Genomic DNA, 20,304 nt, shown 5'->3' on the forward strand with positions numbered 1-20,304 from the left:
ACCGGGGCGCGTGGTGGTGGCCGTTGGTCCTTTTGAATGCTGAGAGGCCCGCGCTGCGCCGGGTCTTGTTCGCTGCCATGGCCTTCTCCAGGGCTCCGCTCCGGCGCTTCAACGAGAGCTCCGGTATGTGCGCGGCGGTCTCGTGTCCGCGGGGGGGGGGAGCGGGAGCGGGATGTGCTGTGCTGTGCTGTGCTGTGCTGTGCTGTGCTGTATGTTTTCCTCATGTTTATGTGGAAGATGAGGAGAACTGAGACTCCAGTTCTTGGTTGTTTTTCTTTTTTCTTTTAAGTGGATTTAACTTAAGTGTGTTACTAGCCTCACCTCATTGAAGTTGAAAACCCAATCGTTTACCTTAATAGTTCTCTGCTGTTCTGAAAATCTCATTTCTAGTATGTACGTCACTGCAAGGATCCTATGATGTTAAACCTTCAGATGCACTGAAAGGCTCTCTGTCATCTGAAACACGTCAACGGGTTAGGAAACAGAAGAGTAAGTAGTCCTAAAAGTTGCACAGAACACAATGGCGTAATATCTTTGAATGCTGCTATTGTTAGTGCTTACATGCTGTTACTGCTTTGTTCTTGTTTAGAAATTGTTTTCTGTTGCAGGGGCTCACTGCCTACCTTCCAGCTCAAGGGTATAGCAGCTATAAAAACATACCTTACTGAATCTTCTGAAAATAGCTTTATATGTGACTTCTGCTAATTAAGGGGACCTCTGGAGATCAAATAAATGATTTAACTACTTCATTAATGTGGTCTTTAGTGATATTTTCCTGGGCTTTTCAGGTATAAAGCATCCCTCAGTTGAAAATGGACAGCATGGATCTGGATGGTGGGGGGGGAAACTTGGCAGAAGCTGAATTCTCAAAATTGACTGTCATCTGGTAGTCCCTCTAAACTCTTAAGTGCTCAGATAACTGATATTGAACTGCCTGACTGTAATAAGAAAACAGCTTGCATTGGGTTGTGAAGTGGATAGTCTAATAATCAAGTGGCATTCTGTCTTTTGTATAAAAAGCTAATTAACCTTGTCTAGTTTGGTTAAAATTCCCTCACTATTTGCATGCACACCCTCTTCCTTCACCGTTCTTTTCTACATCCTTCTGCAGGTGAGACAAATCTGAACAGTGAGAAGAGTGCACCTACCCCTGTAACTGGAAGAAGACTCTTATCTCTCGGATCAACAGTAAGACTCATCTGTGGTGTCTGTAGCACTGTTAAATTCCGGCTAAAGCTCACTGTGACTCGTTAAATCATGTGTATGGCAGATAACTTCCTGACACAGCTGGTGAGTGAGCCAACTAGGGGAGGTGCCCTGCTGGACCTCTTGCTCACGAACAGAGAAGGACTTGTGAGCCATGTGATGGTTGGAGGCTGTCTTGGGCATAGTGATCATGAAATGATAGATTTTTTGCTGCTTGGAGAAGTGAGGAGGGGGCAGTCAGCAGAACTGCCACCTTAGACCTCTGGAGGGCAGACTTTGGCCTATTTAAGAGACTGGGCAAAGGAGTCCAGGAACGCTGGAGGCTCTTCAAGGAGGAAGTCCTAAAGGCACAAGAGCAGGCTGTCCCCAGGTGCCAAAAGATGAGCCGGTGGGGAAAAAGGCTCAGGAAAAAGAGGAGAGTCTATGACCTTTGGAAGAAGGGGCAGGCAAGTCAGGAGGACTACAAAGGTATAGCGAGGTTGTGCGGGGAAAAAATTAGAAGGGCTAAAGCCGAGCTAGAGTTCAATTTGGCTACTGCCGTAAAAGACAATAAAAAACACTTCTTCAAATACATTAGCAACAAAAGGAGAGCTAAGGAGAATCTCCAGCCTCTATTAGATGGGAGAGGGAACACAGTGACAAAGGATGAGGAAAAGGCTGAGGTACTTAATGACTTCTTTGCCGCAGTCTTTAATAGCAGGGCCAATTGTTCTCTGGGTACCCAGCCCCCTGAGTCAGAAGATAGGGATGGGGCCATAATGGAGCCCCAATAATCCAGGGGGAAATGGTTAGTGACCTGCCACACCACTTAGTCACTCACAAGTCTATGGGGCCTGATGAGATCCACCCGAGAGTACTGGAGGAACTGGCAGATGTGCTCACCAAGCCCCTTTCCATCATTTACCAGCAGTCCTGGCTAACTGGGGAGGTCCCAGTTGACTGGAGATTAGCAAATGTGACTCCCATCTTCAAGAAGGGCTAGAAGGAGGACCCAGGGAACTACAGGCCTGTCAGCCTGACCTCGGTGCCGGGGAAGCTGATGGAGCAGATCATCCTGAGTGCTATTACATGGCATGTAGAGAATAACCAAGGGATCAAGCCCAGCCAGCATGGGTTTAGGAAAGGCAGGTCCTGCTTGACCAACCTGATCTCCTTCTACAACAAGGTGACCTGCCTAGTGGATGATGGAAAAGCTGTGGATGTTGTCTATCTAGATTCCAGTAAAGCCTTTGACACGGTTTCCCCCAGCCTTCTCCTGGAGAAACTGGCTGCTCATGGCTTGGACAGGTGTACTCTTTGCTGGGTAAAGAACTGGCTGGATGTCTGGGCCCAAAGAGTGGTGGTGAATGGAGTTAACTCCAGTTGGTGGCTGGTCACAAGTGGTGTTCCCCAGGGCTCTGTGTTGGGGCCAGTTCTGTTTAATATCTTTATCAGTGATCTGGACGAAGGGATCAAAGGCACCCTCGGTAAGTTTGCAGACGACACCAAGTTGTGTGGGAGTGTTGATCTGCTTGAGGGTACGAAGGCTCTACAGAGGGATCTGGACAGGCTGGATCAATGGGCTGAAGCCAACTGTATGAGATTCAGCAAGGCTAAGCGTTGGGTCCTGCACTTGCGCTACAACAACCCCATGCAACACTACAGGCTTGGGGAAGGGTGGCTGGAAAGCTGCCAGGCAGAGAAGGACCTGGGGGTGTTGGTTGACAGCCAGCTCATTAATATGAGCCAGCAGTGTGCCCAGGTGGCCAAGAAAGCCAGTGGCATCCTGGTTTGTATCAAAAATAGCGTGGCCAGCAGGACTAGGGAAGTGATTGTGCCCCTGTACTCTGCACTAGTGAGGCTGCACCTTGAATACTGTGTTCAGTTTTGGGCCCCTCACTATGAGAGAGACATTGAGGTGCTGGAGCATGTCCAAAGAAGGCCAACGAAGCTGGTGAAGGGTCTAGAGCACAAGCCTTATGAGGAGCGGCTGAGGGAACTGGGGTTGTTTAGCCTGGAGAAAAGGAGGCTGAGGGGAGACCTTATCGCTCTCTACAACTGCCTGAAAGGAGGTTGTAGAGAGGTGGAGGTCGGTCTCTTCTGCCAGGTAACAAGTGATAGGACGAGAGGAAATGGCTTCAAGTTGAGCCAGGGGAGGTTTAGACTGGATATTAGGAAATTTTACTTCACTGAAAGGGTTGTCAAGCATTGGAACAGGCTGCCCAGGGAAGTGGTTGAGTCGCCATCCCTGGAAGTATTTAAAAGACGTTTGGATGAGGTGCTTAGGGACATGGTGTAGTGGTGGTCTTGGTAGTGTTAGGTTTACGGTTGGACTTGATGATCTTAAAGGCCTTTTCCAACCTATATGATTCTGTGATTCTATGTAGCCCTTTTACACAATTACTGTTAACCTACCTGAGTAAACTATGAAATGCATTATTGTGCCTGTATTCCTTAGTAACTAAGAAGGAAAAAGGAAATTGCAGTGTCTTTGGGAATCATGTGATGATTACTTGGGACTACAGAGTGGCTTGTTGTCTTTGCTGTTACAATGCTGGGGTTTTTTGTCTCTTGCTCACCATGTAATTATGGTGCAGCTGCTTCTTTTTAAGAAGATTGTGTTTCTGTTTCTGCTTTCATATGGTGGACAGGGCAGAGCAGAAGCCTAGTGGTAAAAGAAACAAAGAGGGGATGATACTCTATATACAGGTTCCCAGTGCAATGTGTGAGGCTATGGATGTGAAGATGCATAGCTTATCAAGTTAAAAAATGATAACCCTGATTTACTAATTTAGTTCACTAGTACTTGTGATGTAGGACAAAATTCTGCAAACAAACCTGTGGTTAAGAGATTAAGGTGGTTTTTTTATGGAGTTCAGGGGGTGCGAATGTCTTAAACTTTCTTAATCTTCTTCCTGTCACAATGGTTATGAGCTGTCCATTCAGAGTAATGCTTATGAGAAAGTACAATGGTAAAACCCATCCTAACCTGATACTTGTCTGCCCTATGTGTGGGGGAGAGACATTTGCCTTTTATTTTATGTGTGTGTATCTTTAATAGTATTGTCTATGTGAAGGCATCCACTCTTATATTTAACTGTGTTGTTAAACTAGTATGCAGCTAGAGATCAGTTTAAGTATTTCTAATACCTCTGTTTTCAAAAGCCAGCTAATGGGACTCTGAAGCCTAAAAAAGATCTTATCCTTATGAAAGAGAAAAAGAAACAGAAGACTCTGGAGAAGGAGGTATGAATACATTATGCGAGTGCAATCCTGTTTTATGTTTCCCACTTACCGTAATAAAAGATATAAGCTAGTAAAATTAGCCTCTCTTGCGTAACATGGCATACAAGTAGTTTGCAAACAGCTCTGTGCAAAGCAGAGATTATCAAATGTTATGGTATGTAGAAAACATTGGGTTTGTTAAAGGAATTACATAAATTCCTACTGATTGTGAACAGCTGTGCAGCCAGTCTTTTTTATTTAATAAAAAAAAGGGAGAACCTAGTCCGATGTTCTCTACCCCAAAAAGGTTTTGTTTTACTTAACTGTTTGCTGAGATTTCTGCTTAATTGACGCAATTTTATAGTTTAAGGGGCAGCTAGCTTTTCCTTATCAGTACACGTCTGTGTACTAATCTGTGCCTCATGTGTCTCAAATGTCACATTCTGTCTTTCTCTTCCACATCCAAAGAGGATAGTTGGTTTCTGTTGCAAGTTCAAGCTAAGACTATTCTAACTTTTAATATGTTGTACTGGCTCAGTAGCATAAAATAAGTCAGATGAAATGCTAGGACTGCAAATCTGTGGTGCGTAATAATAGAAGATTGTGGTAATTGTGTTATTTCCTTTCCTGTGAATGACAGAGTTGAAGATATATTTTCTGCATGAAAGTTAATACAGTTTGAATATTTAGCCTCTCCAAGAAAACAACAGGCATAAACTAATTATGCTATTTAGGAAGAATAATAGTAGGAAATAAAGAAAATACCTCTTCTGTTTTAGATTCGTGCATTAGTGAGAGAGCGTGGAGAGCAGGACAAAAAACTTCAGGCTCTGGATGAGGATTTTGTTAAGATTGAAGCAAAGCTGAGTGCTGCAGTTCAGGAGAAAACATCTCTCTTGGCAAATGTTGCATGCCTAAAAAAACAGCTTCTGGAACTAACAAGAACCAATGAACTACTAAAGTCAAAGGTATTCAGACAAAGAAGTGCATATTTGCTGTTATTAAGCTCCCTGGGCAAGAGAAAACTTTAGTTGCTGATCCGTATCTTCACATTCCCTGTGCCCCTTCATTGACACAGGCATAGAGCACATCTGGTTTGGAATCTTGTGCGCTTCTGTCTAAAGACAGGGTGGGACCTGCTAACGTCCATCTCAAGGATGGGTAGAGATCATTGCTGTGGTTGGGAGGGGGACACTTAAAAGATTGTGTGAAGAGTAAACCATATAAGGAGTTATGCTTAGTGGTTTTATATTCACCTCTAAGCTGTCTGAAGATGGCGTGCAGAAGAAAATGAGCAGCCTATGCATGGAGTTAATGAAGCTCAGAAACAAGAGGGATGCTAAGGAAAAGGTATGACCATTTGCACTGCACAGGATAGTAATTCTGAGCTGTTCAGGGACAGACAATGAAGGGCTTACAACAGAACTGCAGATCATGTTTTGTTTCTGTCCTCAACTCGGTAGATTCTTTTATTTTCTGCAGAGTGAAAATACAGAAATAAAGATCAAACAACAGATGTTCTTAATTTTGCTGTTGATGTGCAGAGTAAATCTGAGTTCAAGTAAGGAAGCCTAGAAATACCTCTATTACAGTATCAATCTGTTGGTCAGACTATTGATTTCTTTGAAAACCAGTGGTCTGAAGTATAGTTTGAAGCTCTTATACATGTTTGTGTTTTTCAGGGGGTGGTGGTGGTTGTTTTAACATGGCTAATATCTTTACAGAGGGATACTTTGAATCACGTTTAGCATAGTAGCAAGCACTATCATTAAATTGTAGTTATGAAGTAATTCCAGTTTACCACTGTCTCTTAGACAATCGGGGTTTTTTTACTAAATCTCATTTTGGTGGTAATATTTGTCTTTTTTTTTTTTAAGACTGCACTTGCAAAGCAGGAAGATATGGAAATGAAGCTGCAGGAAGTGCAGAGGAATCTAGAGCATTCAAAAGGAAAAGTAGCACAGTTAGAAGAAAAACTGTAAGTAGTAAGGAAAGGAATTGACTTAGATGACATTATATCATCTAGCTGTGCTTACATGCTTATACCTTATAGTAAGCATGTAGTTTAGGGAAAAATACAGGCCATCTCCCTACTGAGAAGGAACAGACATTATTAGTATTTGTGACCTGGAATAAATTTGATGGAATGAAGTTTTAGGAACTGCTGTATTATAAAATGAACATACAAAATATTGTTCCTCTAGTTTATCTAACCTTTTTCCAAAAGACAGACTATATCATCTCAACCCTTTGTCTTCCAGTGTGGTATGGGTGGTTTTCTTGGCTATGGGGTGGGGAGGGAAGATGCATATCTTGAGAAAAGAATTGTTGTTCATCTTGGAACAAGACATTCATGTAGATTGGATACTTCAGTGTCTGGCCCTTTAGACTAGTAAGTTAGGAATAAGCAAGAATGAAAAAGCATTGGACCAGGAGTGGAGATCCTAATTCAGTAGCCAGGCATTTTACACAGATTTGATTAACACCTGTGTGTTCCCAAGCTAAGTGTATCAAAGAGCAGTTGTGGTGCTTTCAAAGTTGCTTCATAGTAGCCACATTCTCTGAAGAAAGGCAACTGCAAAGTGTCTTGGCTGAAGCAGCTGTATGTAGGAACAAAGAGTTCCAAATCAATACTTTCTATTCTGCCCAAGAAATGTCATTTGCTGCACAGGAACAGTGTGCTAACATATAGGCTATTTCTGAGGATGGTGACCTAAGATAGATGAACTTATAAGGTATATTATGTCAGTTTTGCATGATCGGCACTGCAGCATCCTTCTTATGCTTTCTGTGTTTACTTAACATCAAAGTGCTCAAATATGAGCAGAATTTTATACTTATGCTAGAGTTAAAATACACAAAGCTAGTAATGCAGGTAGTGCAATTCACAAAGGGAGGAAACAATAAAGCTAATGCAGCTGTTCTAGCATACTTGCTTGTGGCAGAATATGGCTCAGCATCTTTACTACAAATAAGACCATATGGAGCAAGTATCAAAGGAGGGTAGAATCACTTCTTAGAGTAAATACTAGTTTGTCAGCCAAACTGGATTATGAAAAGTATGTATTACTACTAAGTCATGATGCAGTGGTTTATTTCTACTTGCTCCTCTGTAAACAAATAGCTTACAAGTAACTCTGAATTTGTTTAAATACATCCATCATTAAAACTTACTGGTTTTAGGTCTGCTACTGAGAGAGAGAAAGTTGAAGAAAAGTCTGACACTGAAAAACTCCTGGAATATATCACAGAGCTCAGGTAACAACCAGTTGTTCTTGAGTTGGGCTGGGTAAGTTAAAAGGCAGTAAAACCAAGCGTCATTTATGACTGGTGAAGACAGTGGCAACAATTCTGTTTAACAATTGGCAACAATGTTTACAATTGGCAACAATCTGTTTAACCTTGGCAACAATTCTGTTTAACAATATTAAAATAGAGGGGGAAAAGAAATCAGAATTTTTTCCACACAGTGGAAAGGAGTCATAAGATATTATTTTAATTATCTTTCTAAATGCCTCTGTGCTTTTCTGAGCTAAGCAATACTATGGACGAGTTTTGTATCAGGGTCCTGAAATCTTGTTTTTACCTGAGTTATTTGTACATAAATCAAGCTAAATCCTTTTCCTCTAAGGTACTGGCAGTAATGTGTTTTAGCCCTTCCTTGTAAAACAATGTACAGTACGGCAAAAAAACCTGAATCCTAGCTTCTGGTGAACTTTACAATACTCCAATTTGCATATAAAACTTGTGATGAATTATGTATGTATGAGTATCAGTCTGATTCTAAAAATTACTAATCCAGTGCTTTGTAACCAATTGAAACTCTAACCAGTCTTCACAGTAATGCGTCCCTAGCTCAGAACACGGTGAAAATACAAAAGTGTTAAATTTAAACGAGTTCACTCTTCACCACCCCCCACTGTCAATTTACTCATTAAGAGATTCCTCATTAATCTTAAGATTCTGCTTATTCTTGTAAAATCTGGTTTATTGATGTGTATGCTTTTCTGTCAAAACTCAGCTTTGTAAAAGAACTGGAGGTAGTGGTCCTCTGTAAATCAGTTATAGTGACTAATTCTGCCTTAATCCAACCTTTATATTTTGTGTGATTGCATAAGTTTCTTTTAAAACAAACCATCAGCATTGAAAAAATTGCTTTTAATTGTAATTAACCTGTCTTAATGTGCAAAAACTTGTGTCTGGGAAAGCAGGTGAAGGCAGTTCTCCTGTTGGAAACCAACATTCCTAAGCATTTTCCCTGTGTGCTGAAGTGTAAGCTTACAAACAAAATTTAGTAGTAACAAATACCTGAATTTTCTCCTACAGTAGTGTTGCAGAAACAGTTGAGAAATACAAACTAGATGTTGCCCAGATGGAGGAGACACTAATAAAGAAAGACCAAGATATTGGGATCCTGAGGGATACCCTCAAAACAAAAGAAGAAGAATCATTTAAACTGATAAAAGAACTTAATGAAAGGTGTCAATTGCTTCAACAAGAAAAAGGTAATTGTTAGTGCTTGTATGCTGTTCACATATGTGGTATCACTGATGTGTCTTAAGGCATCTCAAATAGGTTTGTTCTAAAATGGCAATTTAGGCTGGTTTGTTCCAAGTTAAGTCATGTCTCTGAGCTCCAGCTGAAAACAGCTAGGCATATTTCTAACAACATGGAAACTACCTTGAATCTGACATCTGTTAAGTCTAAATTTGTATTTCCATGGAGGGTTACTAAGGTATATAGTATAGAAATGAAAATTGTTTACATAGTAGGAATGGTTTCAGTGTGAAAGCTGAACAGAAATGGCTTGTTCCTTACTCTTAATTGAGAAGCTGTACAATATTGTGTCAATCCACTGTTAGCAGCTTGTGCACAAGTTCACTGAGGTATTGGGAATGTGTCTCGGAATCCTTCTTCACATCTTTCCCTCCCTCTCCCCCAAAACCAGTAACTCTGCAGCCTGAGACTGGTACTCAGTTCTCTGTGTACCAGTTGGCTTGTATGTGCTAGTATTTTGTGGAAGAATCACAGAATCGTATAGGTTGGAAAAGACCTTTAAGATCATCAAGTCCAACTGTAAACCTAACACTACCAAGACCACCACTACACCATGACCCTAAGCACCTCATCCAACATCTTTTAAATACCTCCAGGGATGGCGACTCAACCACTTCCCTGGGCAGCCTGTTCCAATGCTTGACAACCCTTTCAGTGAAGAAATTTTTCCTAATATCCAGTCTAAACCTCCCCTGGCGCAACTTGAGGCCATTTCCTCTTGTCCTATCACTTGTTACCTGGGAGAAGAGACCGACCCCCACCTCTCTACAACCTCCTTTCATGTAGTTGTAGAGAGCAATAAGGTCTCCCCTCAGCCTTCTTTTCTCCAGGCTAAACAATCCCAGCTCCCTCAGCTGCTCCTCATAAGACTTCTGCTCTTAGAAGAAGAAGCTTTGGGGAAATAATTTACTTGTTTTTCCCCAGCCATACTGCTGTTTTGATGAAGGCTTATTGCTTGATCCAAAGATTCCTGCTGTTAAAATTATTTTTGAAGTGGGGTACTTTCCGCCAATTTTGAGGAGTTTCCAGATGGGTTAAAGATGTGGTTTGGGGTGGGTTTTTTGGTTTTGGTTGTTTTTTTGTGTGGTGTTTTTTTTGTTTCCCTTGCCTAACTAACTTTAAAGCTAGAATGGAAATACTATGAAGAATAGATGTTGTAGTTCTTAGAAGACAGAGAAGGGAATTTGTGTTATACTGAGAATTCCTCTATGCAGAGAAAGAGTTATCTGAGAGCAGAGGAAAATTCCTGAGTATGAATGCTGAAATAGAAGACCTGAAACAAAAAATCGGCTTAGAAGAACAAGAACACCAAAAACTGCTTCAGAAACATGAGGAGGTGGTCTCTCAGCTGCAGCAAGAGAAGGTAAATACAGACTATAAATTGGTCTAAAAATAGACTCTAATCCCAGTGACTGGCACTAAAGGTTCTGATTTTGATTACATGTGAGATTGCTGTATTATTAATGGTCTAATCTGTGGTATGTACAAGCAGGTGCTGGCAAGCAGAAACCGTGTGATCCAATATCTCTAAGAATCATAGCTGGTATGATGGGTGTTTTGGTTCTTCCTGTAGATTTGACCTTATTCTTGTGCTTTAAAGTTTGAACACTGCAAATTAGTCTTTAATATCTAGAAGAGTACTGGTAGTTTTAAAATCTGTGATACTCTGGCATGCAGGAGTCGTCCGCATCAATGCAGCAGAAGTTACTAGAGTTCCAAGATGAGGTAACAAGAGAGAGACATCTTCTTGAAGAAGAGCTGAGTGATACAATGAATGAGCTGAATAAACTACATGCTAAGGAGAAGAAAGCTGAGAAGTTGGTGAAGCAGTTGGAACAAGAAATCAAATCTCAAGCTCTTGAACTTGCACAGATGGAAGTAAAGTTGAAAGGGTTTGTGAAATAAACTTTCTGATTCTAGAGCTTTGAAAGGAAAAATGTTAAATCAGTAGCATGAACAAAGCTTCTGTGCCTAATTCAGGTTTTAGAGAGACCTGAACAGATCTAAATTTATTTCTTGCTGGTTGTTGATTATTGATAGTGATTAGACCTAATCCAGATAAGTGACTTGAATCAATTTTATATTGTCTTAAAACTTTAATTAGCATGCTGAGACTTGCTTGAAATGCCAGTACTGTAGTAATGTGACATTGCTGTGAAGGGTAAGCTACATGCATGTCCTATTGGATGTTTCTGCCCTGGAGAGGGCAATGACTAGGAAAGATTTTCAAGGAAGTTGTTTCTTCCTTTCACCTATTGAAAGTTTACTATTGGGTGTCCAATCTATTCTATAGCTATCTTGGAAAATAAGGGGAGGGGGAAATGCTTAGTTAAATCTGCTATGAAGATTGTGCTTTAATACATGAGAAGTTGTGGCAGAGAAGTTACTGGTTTGTCACAGTTAATATATTGCTGCCATTGCAAGCCTTCTGTAATTGATAATAGCTTTTGGTAATGTGTTCAGACATACTTACCTCTAGTGTGGAATGCTGAATTTTTATTTCAGGAAGAATGCTGAGTTGGAGCAAATCAATGAAACACACAGCAATGCTGTTTTGCAAATCCGAGAAGAGCATAGCAATACATTGCGCAAACTTGGAAAGACTGTTGCTGAGTTTGAAAGGTATTTAAGTTTCACGAAGATCTAGGACAGGGCTTATCTCTAAGATTACAATAAAATATGCTGCTTATTCATGCACCTTGGTACTTCACAGTGTATATGAGCGTTGGTACAGTACTAGAGCAGAGGATTTTGTGATGGACTATTTGATGGCATTAAATTCATTTATTCCTTTTGAGTGCTAGTCAAGTATAATGACACACTCAGTATCTAGTTCAGGAAACTGAATGTTTCTTCTTCCAAAGTGTTACCAAGTAGAATACTCAAGTGCTCTTGAATCTCAGTGAGAGTTGTAACTAGTGATGGTGTTTTCTTTGCACTAAAATGTCTGCAAAAAGACTTCTTGTTTAGACTCAACTTGCTCTGGATAGAGATTACTTTCCTACAGTGCTTGCAGATCTTTCCTCTCAAAATATTCAGGTTGTGGAAATATTTAAAAAGTGATATTGTTATTGTTAAGTATGCAAGGCACCCATGAAGGATCCAATGGGATACTTGCCAATGCAAGCTGCAGATAGTAGGTCTTTTGGTGTTTAAAATAAGCTTCAGATAGTTTAAAACACAAAAGACCTACTATATCTACCAAAATGTGAAAATATCTGTATTGCAGAATTTGTTGTAGTGTTACTGCTTATGGCTTTATGGAAATGTTTTTTTAACTTTGGATTTATCAGTTCTGGAACACTGCCATATCTCTAGATTATAAAATCTCTTACACTTGTTAGTGTGAGCTTGTATTGCTCTTGTAAGGCCTGAACATGTCAATCTGTATCTTGTCTAAAGTAACAAGATTTTTCTTATTTGCATTGGAATACCAGCTACAAGAAGACAATAGCTGAAGAAATATACAGTCTTAAACTGGAGAACACCTCTCTGCAAGAAGAAGTTGCCAACCTAAAAAAAATAGGCCAAGATAATCTACAGCTGCTTCAGGAAGCAGAATACACTAAAAACAAAGCAAAAGAAGAATGTGCAAGGTATAGACAGACAAACTTTTCCTTAAGCTAAAGAATGCCAACTGAGGCTTGCCTTCTTAACTAGAACTTAACATGGCACTCTACCAAATAAAATCAGTATTTGATGTAAGCTTAAGTTTCTTCCTTTTCCCAGTGCAGAGGGTTGAAAATATTGACAGACAAAATTCATTAAGTTTATATGCATTAGAAAACTGGTCTGTTCAATCAGTTGCTTTGACTTTTTCCTGTATGTGGAACATATAGGAAAAGGAAAATACTTAACTGAAATATGTTGGAGTATTGTCTTTATCAGAAATATCAGTTACAGTGACTGTTCCACAAATAAGATCCACAGGGGCAGACAAACAAAAACTTAATGCAGAGCTCTCCCTTTACTGCTCTGAATAATGTGTCATGTCAAATTCTGCTCTCAAGCAGTTGCCAATTAACAATTGATGAAATGCCACACTGCAGTGAGGTAAACAAAAGTCCTCTCTCTGCCTAATATGAAGCACCACAGTGCAGCTGTGTAGTAACACCCAAGGAGTTTCCTTAGGCAACTAGCTGAGGACCTGTTTCTCTGACTAACAGCAACTTAGTGGTGTATGTTCTCCTTCCAGCTCACTGCCCACAGTATTAGAAAGTCCCTTGCTGTGGGCAAGTAAATGACTACTTGAGGAAGCAGGGGAGTTTGGTCTTAAAAGGTCCCAGTGTACAATCACCTGTATTAGGCAACTGGTAATTGCCTGTATGTGAATTGCATTACAGAATATATTGTGTATGTGCTGGAAGATTTTGTTCCCCACTTCTTTTGATGTAGTTCCTAGCCAGCTTCTGAAGTTGAAGCTGGATTTAAGTCAACAACTATGTTCTAATCTTTTTAACTGTTGCATGTGGCTAAATGACTTACTCAACTGCATTAAAATGCTGTTTGGGCCAAAAGGAATTGGGCATTTCTGGCCTTCCCAAATCTAGGTCTTTGATTTATAAAATGCCTCTGTAAAGTTTTGTAATGCTTCTGCTGTCTTGTTCACCCATAGCCAGTATATTAAGATTGTCCAAAGGACAATTACAGCTTATCCCAGCTTATTTTAAAACACCTGTGCTGTTTAAGATGTTGTCCTTTCTTTCCTCCTCACCTGCCTAATATTGCCTCCAGTTTCCATTAGAGCTGGTAAAAGAAAAACAGCTGAAGAGTTATGTCCTGTTTGATTTGCTGGTTGAGTGTGGCAGGGAAGGGATTCTTAGTCTCCACCTAGGTGATACAACAAAGAGCTGAGGTTGGAGAGGGAAGGCAATACTTTAGGTGTAGAATTTTTCAACCCTTGAGTACATCCACAGTGAACAGTCTTGATTAGTTTCTGCTTGAGCCAAACCTCTGCATGTGAAGTCTAACTACTAAAGTGTCTTCCACTAAAAGCTGCTGGCATTAAATAGTCATAAATAAGAAATATACTATCTTTCCTTGCTTCAAAAGCACTGCTTGCTTCCTCATGGAAGTTAAAAATATTGTACATCTTGAACTTGATTGCTTTCTGTACTGTTGTTCTTCTCTTGTGGCACTGTTTGTGCAAACCTTTATTTCAGTTCTTCTACTAACAGCATTTCAATCATGGTTACTTGTGTTTTCAGATTTAGAGTAGTGTAAAAAAAGAAAAATTTTTAAGGGTTCATTAAGGATGGATGATATTTTCCTCAGGATGCTTTTAGAAGTCCAGACAAAGCTTGCACTAAAAGAAGCAGAAACAGAGAGAACAAAAGAGTCTTGCCTTGCACAAATAACTAAACTTCAGGAACAACTGGAAGAGCAAACTGAAGATCTGAAAAAAAAACTCGAAGTGGAAAGATCAAGGTGACTTTTCTCAGACTAAAGCTGCATATTATAGCACATCTAAGTTGTACTGTGAGGAAGTGCTGAGAGCTAACAGTGAACATAATGAAACTCTACTTTTTGCTTTTTAGGAAAACCATAAATGAAGATGTGAACTCTAGCTTAAAAGAAGAGATAAAGACCTGGCGCAATCTATATGAAGATTTACATAACAAAACTAAGCCTTTTCAGGTGTGTTACAAAGTACATGTTTATTAGTATCTGTTGATGTAAGACTTGTACAGTTGACTCAAGTTCTACTCTTGAAGTAAACCTGCTCTTTCCCATTCGAAGGCATTTATCCTGCAATGGTTTCCTAAGTTACTATCCCTTGAGCCAGCTGTTCCCCTTCCCAAACCAATCTTACTTTATAGATTTCAGTTCAGTAAAAAGCTATGTTTAAATATTTCTAAAAGATTCAATATGTATTTCAGCAACAACTAGATGCATTTGAAGCAGAGAAGAATGCGCTCTTAAATGAGCACGGTGCAGCCCAAGAAGAACTGAATAAACTAAGTGATGCATATGCTAAACTACTTGGCCACCAGAACCAGAAGCAAAAAATCAAGCATGTTATGAAGTTGAAGGAAGAGAATACCCACCTGAAGCAGGTTTGTGAAATGAGAAGTTAGAAATCTGTAAGTTATTCATTTGCTTGATTCCTTTGTTTGTTGCTCTAAGTACTTATAGACCAATCCTGCAAGCTACTTGCTTTCTATGGTTCTTAAATTCCCTGCAAGAGCTAGATTAGAATAAACCACTGGTCTCCAGAAACACCAAGAGAATCTGTTTTAGCTTTGACTGAATATATGATATACAGAAGGATCACCAGTGCAAATAACTATACCTACTCTTAGGTTGGTTGGGTTTTCTTACCTCTTTTGGCGGTTTTAGACTTAGTAAACTATCTGCTGAAAGCAGCACCTGAAAATTTCAGGCTACCATACTGCTTAGTGGTGTTGCACAGCAATTATGCAGTGGTGCTGGTTTCTCTACACCTGTATGTTTGGTTTTGGTTTGTTTTTTTTAATGCCATCAATAATTGTGTATGTATGTTTGTGTTTAGCATTAGTCAAGAGGGCTACTTCAATAAACGATGAAGCAGGCTTTTCTCCTGTTCTTAACCTAACTTCCAAGTATTTTGTTTTCTTTAGGATGTCTCAAAACTGCGTGCATTGCTAGCAAAAGAAAAGCAAGCCAACAGAGATCTTCAGGAGCAACTATATGCAATTCAGGGTATTAGGCGTTTTGATCCTTCCAAAGCTTTCCAGCATGATAGCAAGGAAAATATTCCTCCAAAAACTCCTTTTAAAGAAGGTAAGCTTAGATATTGATGTAACCATGTCCTTGTACCTCTTAAACTTAACCAAAGAAGGTATGACAGTCTTGCATGGTCTGCTGTGTTTGGGGAAGGAAGGAGAATGGCATCTCTTCTGAGTTTCACAGCAGATGTTGGAAGGCTGCATCGATGGGGCACTTCCAGTGTGCAGTTCGCTATTGTGCTTGCCAGCCCAGTTTCTTATAACCTGACCTGAGCAGGTGGTATGTCAGGTCAGACAACAAAAAGTGCACTTGATGGGGGGAAGAGGAAGGAGTGGGTTACAGAGAATCAGCTGGTTTGCATGATCTTGCAAGATGTGAACTTTGCTTTGCTACTGTGTATCACCTACAGTTTTCCTTCTGTCATACAGCTTGCACACCACAGCTAATCAGGTGATAAGCAGTGTCTCCTGTATGGGTGGTAGGGGTAAAAAGTGGCTCAGCCTGGGGTTTGAGCCCTGGTTCTTTAGCTGCTACCTGGCAGGACCTTATAGTGCTGTAGGTGTAAAAGTAAGATGCAAAATGCCTGCAGATGAATGGAGTGGAGCGAAGGATGGCAAGAGTGCCATCAAGAGTGCATGAGGGGAAGCAGCATAGGAGAGAGTGTGGGAGGGTATAGATCTCAACCAGACCTTCATTTTACAGTATATTTCAGGGTCTGAAATTCTGGCTTGCCTGTTGTGTGGAGTGTAGTGCCTTCCTTCCCCCAGCAGGCAAATAATCACTTGATGTGGTGGGAGCAACAGTGAAAACCCCAAACTTAGTAACGTTTTTCCATTGCAGGTAATAAAAACAAAATTTAATCTCTTCTTGCTGTTAAGAAAAATATCATAAATTGCCAATAAATTAATGTACTGCAGAAGACTTCAACAGACTATTTGTTCAAGGTGAACTTGGATGCTGTATATAATACAAATTAGTAGGAATACTAGAGAAACTGTCTAAATGATGAAAAACTATGCTTGGTCATACCTTTACCAAGAAGCCATAGGTGACAGTGTCTTCCAAACTCCTGGTAACATCGTTGTACTCCTGAAGTCTGAAAAGTGTTCACTTTCACTTTTTTTTGTATGCTCAAGTTGCTTAGTTTGTTTTTGACAGAGCAGCTTAAGTTCAGAAAAGGTGAATAAGCACTGGAGAATAAGGGTGACAAATGCAATCTGATTTCATGAAAGATGTGTTTTTGCATCTATCTCATGCTTTCAATTTTATGTTAAATTACTTTTGCTGTTTTATGGTTGTTTCAATACCAATGGCAGGAATGCTGCCAAGAGACCCTTTTACCTCTGTGGCCTACGTAATACAGAACCAATGTAGAAAATTGGACTGTACAGTTAGCTTTTATATTCTTAATGAGATCTATATTCAGGACATACTAATTTAAATCCTAGGGCTAGATATTGCAGCTATTGATCTTCAGAAGAGGATTTTCTGCTCAAACTCAAACTGACTGCATTTACCTACATGTTTGCATACTGTGGCTAAGATTAGTATCTTAAGAGAAATGTCTGTTTTATGAATGCTGTGCTTACTGGACTCTTAAACTGTCCTTATGTCTTTGTAGGCAGCTGTTGTAATTGATCAATGCTATGTGAACGGGAATAACAACAGAACTTGTCTTAATTGGGTGGGAGGATATCCACTGTACATGCATTCATTCTACAGACTTGAATTTTGGCAAGGTGGAAAGAATCTGTTTAACTGCATCTAAAATTAAGAACGTTTTAGCACAATAAAAATTTTAAATGAAATAATTTGTCTATTTCCTTCACAAACCAGAGGTAAAAACCAAAATCAAATTACACAGGGTAATTGACCTGGTGTTCTTTGTTCTAGTCTTAAATCTTCCTAACAAAGCACAATGTCAGTCTTGCCTCAAAGACTATGTATTCTCTGCTCTTACAGAAGAAATTACTTAAGCTGAACTGTGCAGTACATGCAACCTGCAATTCCCTTACCCTCTCATTTCCTGTAAATTTCTCTTAATACAAAAGTAAATACTGCAATGTAAGTGAAAAGTGAAACTCTGTTCTTGTTATTGCATCTACTAATATCCTGCATATGGGTGCTGCGGAGAGGCAGTACACAAAGCTTAGTATGTGAAATATATTGCCATTTCTACTGACATTACAAGCCTACAAAGAATTGATAATATGTAGGAAATGAGATACTAAAAATGATATAAAGTCCCAAGAAAGAAACTGCTAGGTCTTGTCTGCTAATGTCATCTTTGTGTATTTGCTGGATTACTTGAACTTCTGAAAGACTGAGGATGAAGATTAACTTCAGGTGTTTGAATTGAGAAATACTTAGTGTTCATTTAGCAGTCTGCCTGAAGTGTTGAGAGGCATATTTTAATAAGGAAATTGCTGAAAGTATTTAGTACTGGAGTTATCTCTCCTTGTGGAGAAAGAGAAATATTTTATTGTCTGAAAGATGTAAATGGGTTAAAAGAAAATTGTAGAGGAAATGTGCATTAGTCCGACTCATTTGATGAGAACATGGTGTTACTAGAAATCCTGGTGTTGCGCAGCCTGTATATCCACTAGTCAGTGGATGTGAAATGAGCAGTTGGTTAAACCAAACTCCATCTAGTGAGCAGCAGGGGAAAGAGCAATGGGGTGGTGGTGGGGGAAGTCTGTAAACAACTGAAAATGGAAGAACAAAAGTAACAATACTAGAGTTTTTCTGGTAAGGTGGTATTCATCTTTCATGCAGGGTTGCTGAAAGCTGCACGCTTTCTGTGCTGTTCTACTCATATGGGGATTTTTAAGGCAAAATCACTATTCATAAATCAGAATGTCAAGGTCTAATGAAAAGCCTTCATGCCAAAAAATGAAAGACATCTTTAGTTTAATGTATTTTTAAAAATGTAAATGAGTGACTTATTTCAAGAGAGATTAGGGCAAGTGAATGTTAACAGAAGGTTCCACAAAACTCAAACATGGAAATGAGGACACTGAGTTAAGGTACACTTTTAACTGAACCTCATTTTTGCATGTCCCACATCAAATTAGCAAGTTTGTCAAAGGGTGAAAGTATACCAAGTGAAGCAAAATACTGCAGATATCACAGGACTATGCTTCTATGATGGCTACATACCTTTTTCATGCAGCCTTAATTCTTAAAACCTTGTAGTTTAACTGGAAGTTTTGCCTAGGTGTCATTTTAAATCCTTTTTAGACTATTGGGAGCATGCTTATATTGACAAAATAATAGGGGAAACTCTTGCAAATAACTATGCTAGCCTTACAGCAATGTTGGGTTTTGTTTTAGCTTTAAAATATAGATAAATAACGTAGAGAAGACTGGGGAGAGAAGTAAAGGGGAAATTTTGAGTGCTTTGTGTAAACTTCAAGCTAAGTGGTTTTGCCAGTTTCATGCACATAGGAAATACGTGTCAAAAAATGAAACCTTGATACTGGTAGCTCAACTGACTTAAGTATTCATTGCAGGAATCAATTACTTTCATGTTGTGGAACACACCTTTTCTTATTAAAAAAATAAATAATTTAATAAGAAATTATTTCTCTGCTCATCCATCTCACTGTATTGTAGCAAGATCGGGGTTGTACTTCGCTTAAATGTAAAATGAAGAGCTGCTAGAATCCTCAACCTGGCTGACCTAATTAGAGCCTTCCTCCTGTTCCCTATAAACAGAAAACTAACTGCCTAAGACTCAATGCCGGTGCATTGAATAGATTTTATACACACAATGGCTGCACTTGTTCCTGCTGGCTGTTATGAAGTAAAAATTTAAGTTCATACTGAGCTGCTTAAATGGTACCACCGGGAATAAACCAAAAGCTTAACAGGATTCAGAGCCACACGTGATATAGGGCTTGGATTAGCATTTTGGTTTCAAAGGTCAACAGAGCTATTGCTTCTTCCAGTCCATGTGCTCTCTGCAGGCAAAAGCAGACAAAGGGACAAATGCACAGCTGAACTGCAATAATTTCCTAGGCTGGAAATTCCTTCTATAGTTTGAGGCAATGCCTGAAATGCTGGTGGAAATGGAGCAGGTAAGGCTCTGGATATTTGCATTAATAGATTGCTGCTACACTTTGATTACAGAATCTGGGGAAAAGGAAACAGGCGGAGGGAGAGACACTTAATTATGCTTTAGTTTCTGTGAATTACAGCCTGAGATGTTAATTTAATGCATTTAGTCACCCAGTGGTGTATTACACTTAAATGACTCTCATATGGACTATAATAAAATTTTTTATCTATTCCATAAAATCATAGTGTGTCACGAAGTGAATGTAATGATAATAAAGAAATTGAAAATATAAGCTAGAATGCTACTGAATTCATTTTAAATATTTAAGAAAAAAAACCAGACTATATACAAATTACACATAGTTTTTATAACTTATACTGGTGGCAAAAATGTGAAGAAATTTTACATGCCAATTTATGGTTCTAGCCTGAGACTCCAGTATTAATGCTTTCCCTATTTTTCTCTTGCTCTAAGCCTGGAAGGCAAAACTCCTATTTCTGCTTCGTTGTTTTTGTTAGGATGCACAGTGAGCTCTTCCAGTCTGTCAGGAGGAAGGGGTGTGACATGAG

General features: G+C 39.5%; 1 protein-coding gene across 3 annotated transcripts; it reads left to right on the forward strand.

Annotated features, from left to right (window-relative positions):
- The first annotated feature begins 25 nt into the window (after positions 1 to 25).
- On the forward strand, positions 26 to 18,346 carry HMMR (hyaluronan mediated motility receptor). Of its 3 annotated transcripts, none has more exons than XM_075509916.1 (18): positions 26 to 123; positions 391 to 489; positions 1,112 to 1,188; positions 4,351 to 4,431; positions 5,190 to 5,378; positions 5,674 to 5,760; positions 6,288 to 6,388; positions 7,594 to 7,668; positions 8,737 to 8,915; positions 10,182 to 10,330; positions 10,645 to 10,859; positions 11,473 to 11,589; positions 12,405 to 12,563; positions 14,242 to 14,394; positions 14,505 to 14,604; positions 14,847 to 15,023; positions 15,567 to 15,729; positions 16,378 to 18,346. In XM_075509916.1, the coding sequence occupies exons 1-18, from the start codon at positions 78 to 80 to the stop codon at positions 16,392 to 16,394; spliced, it is 2,184 nt and encodes a 727-aa protein (XP_075366031.1). In that variant the 5' UTR covers positions 26 to 77; the 3' UTR covers positions 16,395 to 18,346. The 3 variants fall into 3 exon arrangements, with proteins under 3 accessions (XP_075366031.1, XP_075366030.1, XP_075366032.1); XM_075509915.1 differs by having other exon boundaries at positions 16,516 to 18,345; XM_075509917.1 differs by lacking the exon at positions 391 to 489 and having other exon boundaries at positions 35 to 123; positions 16,516 to 18,346.
- The last annotated feature ends 1,958 nt before the right edge of the window (positions 18,347 to 20,304 follow it).

Source organism: Mycteria americana, chromosome 8, assembly GCF_035582795.1.
Source record: "Mycteria americana isolate JAX WOST 10 ecotype Jacksonville Zoo and Gardens chromosome 8, USCA_MyAme_1.0, whole genome shotgun sequence".
NCBI lineage: Eukaryota > Metazoa > Chordata > Aves > Ciconiiformes > Ciconiidae > Mycteria > Mycteria americana.

Coding starts and splice junctions, on each gene's coding strand:
- HMMR (XM_075509915.1), top strand. CDS start 78: ATGGCCTTCTCCAGGGCTCCGCTCCGGCGCTTCAACGAGAGCTCCG. Junction 124..390: donor GCGCTTCAACGAGAGCTCCG/GTATGTGCGCGG, acceptor TCTCATTTCTAG/TATGTACGTCACTGCAAGGA. Junction 5,379..5,673: donor ATGAACTACTAAAGTCAAAG/GTATTCAGACAA, acceptor TTCACCTCTAAG/CTGTCTGAAGATGGCGTGCA.